The 9634-nt window shown below is 42.5% G+C and overlaps 1 protein-coding gene across 1 annotated transcript in view; it reads left to right on the forward strand.

The window, feature by feature from the left end:
• LOC102450673 (mitochondrial import inner membrane translocase subunit Tim23) overlaps nucleotides 1-4870 on the forward strand; it is a 29455-nt gene extending 24585 nt beyond the window's left edge. The window contains exon 7 of the mRNA XM_006112397.5: nucleotides 4369-4870. Within this exon, the coding sequence (XP_006112459.2) occupies nucleotides 4369-4484 (116 nt within the window). The 3' untranslated portion in view covers nucleotides 4485-4870. The remainder of the gene's footprint in view (nucleotides 1-4368) is intronic.
• The last annotated feature ends 4764 nt before the right edge of the window (nucleotides 4871-9634 follow it).

Raw genomic sequence — 9634 nt, forward strand, 5'->3', positions numbered from 1 at the left:
GTAGTAGTAACTGATTTTCAGTCACACAAGAGGATGATCAAAGACAACCCATTTGAGGGTTAAATAGTTACCTTTGTCTTCTACCTGTTCCTAGTTCTCTCAGGTAGCAGCAGAGTAAAATAGATCACTTTCCTCAGCTTCACTGCTGCTTGGAGCATTCTGGATTTCACCAGCAGAAGTACAGAAGCTGTCTGCAGACTCATGAAGATGATACTGCATTGGTTAATAGATAGAATATGATGCTAACTGCCATCATAGTGCTGTAAAGTTGTTGGGTTTTTTTAAATGAAAATTTAGTTTATTTAGAAAATGCCTTTCCCTTAACCCAGACCAAAAAAGGAACTAGTTTCCTAGTTTCAAACACAGCACCTGTGCTTCCTAGAAGTTTCACCAACAAAAGCGTCAGTGTGGAGTCCACAAAACATGTCTCTATGGGAGACCTTACAGCAGTACAGCTGTGTCACTGTAAGGTCTGTAGTGTGGACAGAGCCTAAGCTTTAAGTATAGATCAGGCTATAGCATACGGCTACATCCATTTGAATCTGAACTGTTTCTCTAGAATTTCATTTATTCACCAAAACTTTCCCTCAGCAAAGGCCCATTGGTATAGAAATTACTATCTTGGAAGCTTTCAAAACTTTCCCAGGACAATAGTGAACTTTTAGAAAATGTTCTTAGATCTACATTTAACGACACTGATAAGTTTAAAAAAAAAAACCCCAACAACGTGTGGGCCTGATTCAGAAATGCCAATTAACTAAAGCTTCATTTTAAGTCTGTGGGAATTGAAAATGCTGCTTATCTCTGAAAATCAGGCCCTTTAAACCTTGGAAGCTATTTTTTTTTATAGGCTTCAAAAGAAAGATTTCTCATTCTAAGTACTTGGGAGGCAGATGCTGGAATCCATGGCATGTTTAGATGTAACTAGCTGCTTTGTTCTATTTGGTATGTTTTGTAAGACTAGGTTTTTTTGCATAGTGTTTCTACTGTCTACCTATTAAAGTAATAGCCAGCAGTTATCAGTGCTGACATTTTTCTGTTTTCAGCCCCTGTCCCATAGTTTTCCTTTTTTAAAACTTTCAGAAAATGAGGAGGAATTAAAGTTGCCTGAAATCTCTGTATAATCCAGTGAAAAGAATAAGCTAAAATGTGCCCATTCAGGAGTACACAATTCCCCCTGCTCTGTCAGCTCCAGTTTTGTGAAGAGGCAGTGAATGAGAGTTGTAGTCTTTGAATGCAACCAGTATGCTACAGAATAAAAATGCACACTCACTGATCTGGTAAGCAGCCAGGACACACATTGGGTGATTTAAGGTATAGGGAATGTATCCTTAGAAACATTGGTGGTTTCCTTAAATTGTTTTTACTTGTCTAACCCTTAATGATCTGGTTTAATATTGGAATTTTTAATGAAGTGAGCCTCACCTTGCACATGTCCAAGTGAGATAATGGCATGACTACGTATGTCTCCTGGGGTGTGCCAAAGCAACTTGCTATCAAGACTAGCAGAATGTGATTGCAGAGGGGGAGTGGCAATTTAGCCTATCACTTAGTTTGCACCCTTGGGATGGGGGTAGGTGATTCTGAAGCAAGGTCCAGGTCAGAACACTTAGCATAGCCTGCTCAGTGACTTGTTTGGTGGGACTGCGGTTTGCCAGTTAGAATTGAGCTCACTGGAGGGAAGTGGGAGGACGCTCCATTAGCAATGCACTCCTGTGTCTGAATGCTTTGGAGAGTAGAAGGAACTTGTGAAACTCAATAGGAACTAGGCCTTCAACAAATGCTAACACCTCCAGCTATTAGTATGTTCTTTTCACTTATCAGGAAGGTGCCCAAGAATACCCAGAGACCACTCTACTCACGGAAGTGTTGTGGGCAGTAAAGCCTTGTGTGAGGCTTCATTACTCAGCGACTTGGCCTACCCACCTGATGCCTTTGGTTTGTTCTAAGCAGTGCAGTGCCATCAGAGCTGAAGAGTCCAAACTTGCACAAAAAATAGCTAGACAGGCGACTCATTGCAACAACCAAACATTTCTGTCTTTTAAATGAATAGCTTTGTAGTGTCTGGAATCAGTGTAGACCTTGCAACCTCTCCCTCTCTTCTGTAGGAGAAAGGGATTTTTAGAAAGGGTTTACATTGTTTAGCTACTGTACCTGGTTTTTGTTCTATAAATAGGTGATATCTTGAAAATTCCTTTGATCTATCTTTATACCTAACTGGTTAAAGCCTTCCGTTACTTAGTCTCCTTGCAAATCCTTTCCCATAGCGCAAGCTAAGGTTACGTTTGGGTTTTTCCGGGATGGGATGGGTGTTAAGGTTTTGTTGTCCTCTCCTCATGATGATTACTGCACAAATGTCCTGCCAGCTCTTTACCTCCTCTTGTGCTGTGTGCCCAAGACTAATTTTCAAAAACAGAAGCCACTCCTACATCCTGTTTTAGATACGTAAGTATAATTTTCAGTGTTGCTGAGCATTCGTCACCTCCATAGGCTTTATAAGGAGCTACTTGGATGCTCAGTACTTCTGAGAAACAACCCACTTATTTAGGAGGCTAACTACAAACAAGGGATCCTTGTAGCTTATGTAAGCACAGCTAATCTGGCTACAAAGTTATAGAAGGTAGGTCATCAGTTAGTCCCTCTGCTGTTTCCTGGTTCTATTACACACCTAATCCCAATGCAAATAGATTTAAAACATAGCTTCAGAGAGATCCTGCTTAATGATGCCTCCGTTTAGATTAAACTAACAGGTTTGTCCCACCACAAGTAACCTACCAAACCGTGGGCAGTTTAGAGAGGAGACAACTAATTCCCTAGGAGGAATTGGTGAATAGGCACAGGTTACCATGGCACTTGTCCTTTTTCTGTTTAAGACTGAAGAATTTTTGGAATTCCCCTGATATTACTTCTGATTCCCACCTAGCAGGCAGTTCATAGCTAGCTTTAAAACAAATCCATTTAGAAGGCTATGCCTACACTGCAGGGAAAAGTCGGAAAAAGATACGCACATTTCAAATTGCAATTTGTGTCTTTTTCTGCTTTTCTTCCGAAAGAGGCTTTTCCGACATTTGGCCTGTCTGCACAGGGCCAAATGTCAGGAAAAAACCCTCTTTCAGAATATCCCTTCTTCCTCATAGAACAAAGTTTACAGGGATGCCAGAAAAATGCGTCTGCCTTTCCAAATTTTCAGAAAAGCAGACTCATTCCTTGAATATGGCAGAGCTTTTCCAGGAGAAAAACCCTGCAGTGTGGACATAGTCTGAAACTTAGGCTGTCTCACTGAAGGTTCCAATAATCAGTGACCATTATGAATCCTGTCCCTGATACTAGTGCATGTGCAGAGTATTCTTGACACTGTCCAAGGAAGCTCTAAGATGTTAGGAAACTGCAGGGCTGTGTTTACATTGGCGCAGTCTTGCGCCAAAGCAGCCGCTTTTGCACAAAAACATGCTGCCTGTCTACACTGGCGGGGAGTTCTTGTGCAAGAACACTGACATTCTAATGTGTGAAATTAGTGCTTCTTGCGCAAGAACTATGATGCTCCCGCTCAGGAATAAGCCTTCTTGCGCAACTGTTCTTGCACAAGAGGCCAGTGTAGACAGGCAACATGAATTTCTTGCGCAAGAAAACCCTATGGTTAAAATGGCCATCAGAGCTTTCTTGCACAAGAGAGCGTCTACATTGGTACGGATGCTCTTGCACAAAGGCACATGCCAGTGTAGATGCTCTTGCGCAAATACTTTAATGCAAAAACTCTTGTGTTAAAGAGTATTTGTGCAAGATCATGCCAATGTAGACGTAGCCCAGAAGTCTCCATTTTACTGCTTGAATTCAGCTTTCTGTACTGTAACAGTGGTTAACAGTGTAGGATGTTAAACAGTGCATAGAACTGAAATACGAATAGTCAAACAACTAAAAACTTCATCTGATTTATATTCCGATCATTGGGCAGCTAAACTCACATTTTACCATTAGTAGTAGAATTTTTTTAACCAACAGCTTTAGTGTATTTCCATGTGAGTGTGTGGTGGCTGGATAAAATGTTTTTTCATTGCCTTTTCGTTGACCTCAAAGGCCTGATACTAGGAAATGTCAATTGATCCACTTCTAATGCTTGATGACTAATCCTAGTCCCCCAGTTTATTCCAAAATTAACTGAACAATAAGAACTAGGAACAGTTCTGTTTATCTTTATTAAAGGACTAAGGCCTGATACAAAAAAGTTCTGTTGCAGAAGCTCACATCTGCTTTGACTGCTGGCTGTTGTTTGCTTGTCCTCCCATTTCTTGTACGTAAGATCCTCTTAGAATCTGAAATGAGCTGCACTTTCTATAGGTTTTATTTAATGATATTTCTTTTTTTTTCCAGGTGGACTGAGAGGAATAGCACGAGGAGGCATTGCAGGCTTGATGCTTACTGGCCTCTATGCTCTCTATAACAACTGGGAGCATATGAAGGGTTCCGTACAACGACAGTCCCTCTGAGCAGGGTCACAAGAACTGAATGTAGGACGTTCATGTAGTTCATCAATCAAATTGATTTCAAAACAGTCTGGTGATGTCTTCTCATATTTTATCTACAATTAGTGTGAAACTAAATGGAAGCGAGTGTACTGTGAGGAAATTCATTAACACCATTTACCAAGACTGGCACGTTACTTCTGATCAGCAAGGGAACAGTGTGGCCATTAACTTCTCTTCAAAAGGCAGATTGTCTCCACAGCATGCCACTATGTTAGACCTGGATCTGAGCTCCAAGCTCTGGTCCCCTAACGTGGCTCACATAGACAGTGCTATGCCACCAAGTTCATTCAGTTATTGGTGTATTACAGTTGTGCTGCTTTCTAGCCAATAAAGTTTGTGTGTCTAGAGCTGATCACTTCAGTTAACAGCTGCAAAACCAAAAGTGGTTTTGTAAGCTAGTGTTAATTCAGGTGGAGTCTGTCAGTAGCAGTAAACACAAGCTAAGGGCTGTATTAATGGCAAAAGCACCATGAAAATGGTAACTATTTTCAGGAGTAGAGAGAAGCATGGTACCAATGTAGTGCTTTTTCTCAGCTGACCCTCTTTTGCCTGACAAGGCAAAGGAACATGCAGTCCAGGGCATTTTGTTTTAAGGAGCAATGTGTAGAAATCCAATAGAATAGAAAAGCCATGGGGCAGCTCGCTCCTGCTTCTAGGTAACTGGCGAAGTGATAGTTTTAAAGGGGATAATTGAGTTGGCTGTTGTATTTGTTTCTATTCTGACAGAGGGATTCATTTTTTTCATGCAAGCTCTAGGAGGGGTAGACTGAGAAATCTATATTGCTGCAGAATAGTTTCACATTGAAACAGGTGAGTTCTCCAAAATTAAAATGTTCAGTAAACTGAAACCAAGCAAACAGTAGAGCACTGTTCAGAAAACAGTTTCTCCTAAAGCCATCCATCTCAGCCTGATAGACTTCTCCAGGGAGTCAAGCAAGATTTTTTTTTAATGGCTTATAAAGAAATCTGGACCTTCATTGACAGTGAAAAAGGACAATTTCTCCACAAGCTGTCTTCACGCCCATGCTTCTCAGCATAAATATAGTGATTCTCCTTGTTACATTAAAGTAAATCAGGAGCAACTCCCCTGCAGCCAATGGGGAATACTGCTGTTCAGAGTTGGGAAGAGTTGTCATCCTAAGTGGGGGCAGAACTACAAGTAGGGTAGGGGATTCCTTAAGTATATAACATGTTAACAGTTACTGCTTACAAAAATGTTACAGCTACTTTTAACTTCAGATGCCTACAGCTGAGTGTATGCTTCAGAGAGCCATCCTACAGAAGTACCTATTAATCCAATTCATTTTAAAAAGCCTATGATCCTACTAGGAATCTAGTCTAATATGATTCCTTCTCTTCAAAATAAACCCTCCTTTGCTTTTTCTTAACCCCATCCTCTGGCTGTTGAGACAGTTTGTCTACAGGAATCTTCTTTACTGTAGTAGTGTTCTTACAACTCAGAGATGGCTCTTCATGGAATAGTATCTGCTAACGTGGGTGGCTACCAGCCAGATCTGCTCGGTAGGCTCTTTCCCTTCCATGTCCCTGCAGACTGCTTAAACTATGGGGTCTATGTGCTGCTCTGAATGCTGGGAGTGTGTGGTGGGGGGGGCGGGGAGAACCACCCCATGGGAGCTGCAAGATTGTGTTGGGGGGCAGAGGCAAAGCCTCTTCCACCTGTGCCTGGCTCACCTCTGCTCACAGCAGCACATGGCTCCTGGAGGTGGGGATGAGCAGGCAGGAAGCCTGGCTATGGCCCCTGAGGAGCCATGAGCTGGATCTAGTGGTTGGGGAGGTTGAGTTTTCACTCCCCTGCTCTAGGACCAGCTTTTATATAGCTAGTTAACAAGCCTTATAATTGATACCAATTAACCTGAAAGTTAGAGTGCAATTCCTAGCAGGTGTTTCAGTGTATAACTGGATCTAGCTGAGAGAAGCCGAGCTCTGCCACTGGAACAACTTGAAATTAGGTTTTTGTGTCTCCTGCTTGAGAAGTACCAAGTAGGGAGAAAAGGAAGAATAGCAGCTGTTATTTCTCCTTACTTGGAGCTTGTCCTTCATTTTAGTATATAAACATATGTATTGCTCCCTCAGCATACATTGACCCTGCAGTGTTTAAGAATAACTGACATTTCAAGATAAAATGTGCACGTACACAGCAAGCTTTTGAAATATCACGCTGGAGGACTTCTGACTCCTGTATCCCTCATTTCACAAGGAGTAAGGGAAGTTGAAGGAAGTTTTCTTCCTGCTGTGTAGACCATGCCAAAAGCCAAATTAAGTTATTTGAAATTGAGCTATGCACATGACCTAGCTAAAGTTGTATAGTTTAATTTTACTTTTGCCCTGCTGTGTAGGCGCGCCCTCAAAGTGGATTTGTATGTTCTAGCACTGTAGAGAGTTAGAAAGCAATACCATCCTTTGTAGCCATAGAGGGATGAATTGATAAAAGGGAAAAAATATGCATGTAGCTTTATTAAACTCCCTCACTACCTTTTTACTCCTCTGCAGATGTCAGTTTTAATGTGTTCTTTTCTGCTGCTTTGTAATGGTGCAGAAAGGAAATCCAAAATCCGAGGTTTTTGCTTGAGAAATCAGGAATGTAAAGTTTCCTCTTCCTATTTTGCTGGAGTGGTGGTGTGTTTTTTTTTTTTTTTTTTTTTTTAAGAGCACTGAAATCTTGCCTCAGAGCTCTGAGATCTTAACTAAAGCGGAAGAGGTTGCAAAACTGAACAAAATGCTGAAATTCTCCAGCAGCATAGAGGCATGCCAGCTAATATAGCTGAAATAAAGTTAAGTGAAAAACAGTTTCCCTCAATTTCAGCTGTTTGATTTCTGCTGTCAATGCTACTCTGTCCAATTAATTGGAATCCTCTGTCCCAAAAGTGTTAAAACCTGATAGGAAAAAGAAATAAGACACAGGCTTCAGCTCCTTTGCAGGTCACCTGTAATTCATTAGATGTAAAATTAGTAACTACCCTACAGTATGTTCAGATTCACGAATGCCTTAAGCCAATAAAGGCTAGATTGACTATAATTACAAATCAGTAAATCTATTCTGTGTAAGTATCAAGTGACCTTGAAAAGGTGTCTCCATTAAAACAAAGTAGGTTTGTGTCAAAGAGAAAACTTTAGCTATTCAGCACTTTGTATATCCAGCTGAAGGAAGCTAATTTTTAATCCTCCCTTGGCTTCTGTAACCAAAAAGGAATGATGATAGGCTGGGATGGGGCAGGGTTAGGATAAAACACCAGCCCTGAGACTTTACAAGGAGTACAATGGAGAGCAAGTGACTTCATTACAGAGTATGGAAACCAGACAGCTCAAGAAGTGTATTTCAAGGCACTGGTTTAAACTGCTAAAATGCATTTAAAGATTATAGGAAAGTGAGAAATGGCTGGTAAATGTAAAGGCAGCTGGGGGAAAACAAAAATTGCTTTTAAGCCTGTTGAAGGGAAATGATCTAATATCATGACAGACGGCAGTTCAAGAGTTTAATTTCTTCAATCTGTGCTGTAGCTAAAGCTGACAAACAAGAACTGCTATGGCCCTTGTCAAAGTTATTTTGTCCTTTTGAAAGAAGCTACTCATGCTTTTACTCTCCATAACTGGGAACATGCAAAGCTGCCACACTGTGAGTAACCAACTTACCATACAGTTTAAGAAAACTTACTCCAAGCAAGATCTTGACATTTCAGGTTCAGAGGGTTGTCTTCATATCTTATAAGCAGCAGCTAAAGAAAATTCATTTGCTGTTTCCTTTCACATAACTTTTCTAGTCGTTCTTATCCAATTACCTTTCAGCAGATTAAATTTGGAAGTTCCAGGACCCTAGTTCCACAGGAGCATATAGTAAGTGAAGGTGTCTCTCTGGGCACTTGTTACTGTCTGCCCTGCATTTTTCAGAGCTATACAATAAGAGAAGGTGCGGAAGAGTATCCCTTTTTAAAGTCCATGTTCTAGCAGAAAACTGACTAGAGAAGCTGTAAAGCACAGTCCTGTTCTGCAAGGAAGAGTAAGATTAGTACAGTGACATTGCTGTACTAAATCACACATGTAAAATATATATGAATGTCCAGAAAAGTGAATTTCATTCATCCTCAGAGAATATTTAACCTATAAACACAAGAAGCAGCCCTCATCTATGCCTTTTAAAGTAATGTGATTAAGGTCTTGTCTATGCTGTGGATTTGCCAATATCAGGCAAGCAGAATTGACTAGCAGTGGAAGTTACAGCTTACAGGCAGTCCCTGACTTACGCGGATCCGACTTATGTCGGATCCGCAGTTACGAACGCGGCTTTTCTCGCCCCAGAGGACACGGACTGCGGGACCTCGCGGTCCTGCCGCCCGTTTACTCCGGGGCGAGAAAAGCTGCTCCGCGTCTCCCTGGTCTGCAGACCAGGAAGACGCGGAGCAAAGCCGCGGAGGGGCTCGGACAGCCCAGGCGTGCCTGGGCTGTCCCGCTGCAGGCGTGCTCCAAGGCTTTGCTCCCCGTCTCCCTGCAGAGCAGGGAGACGGGGAGCAAAGCCGCAGATCACGCCAGCAGTGGGACAGCGCGGCATGCCTGGACTGTCCTGCTGCCCGCATGCTCTGCGGCTTTGCTCTGTGTCTCCCAGGTCAGCAGACCAGGGAGACAGAGCAAAGCCATGGAGGACTTGGGCGTCCCCACCCCCGTCTCCCTGGGGGGGGGGGGGGGGCGCGCAGACCAGGCTTTTCTTGCCTACCCCTGGGGTAGAGCAGCTGGGGGCTGCCGGGTTGGTCCTGCAGTGCTGCTCCAGACCAACACGGCAGCACCCCAGCTGCTCTGCCCCAGGCTTCCTGGAATCAGACGCTGATCAGTTTCAGCAGCAGCTGACTTGGGGATGCCTGGGTTTCTTAAGTTGAATCTGTATGCAAGTCAGAACTGGCATCCAGATTCAGCTGCGGTTGAAACTGATCAGTTTCAGCAGCGGCTGACGCCAGTTCCGACTTACATACAGATTCAACTTAAGAACAAACCTACAGTCCCTATCTTGTACGTAACCCGGGGACTGCTTGTATAATATTTATTTCTGTAGACTAGAGCTTTTCACCACTGCATTTACTCCAGTGGTAAGAGCTCCAAAGAGA

The sequence above is a fragment of the Pelodiscus sinensis genome, chromosome 8 (assembly GCF_052426305.1).
Source record: "Pelodiscus sinensis isolate ZL-2025 chromosome 8, ASM5242630v1, whole genome shotgun sequence".
Lineage (NCBI taxonomy): Eukaryota > Metazoa > Chordata > Testudines > Trionychidae > Pelodiscus > Pelodiscus sinensis.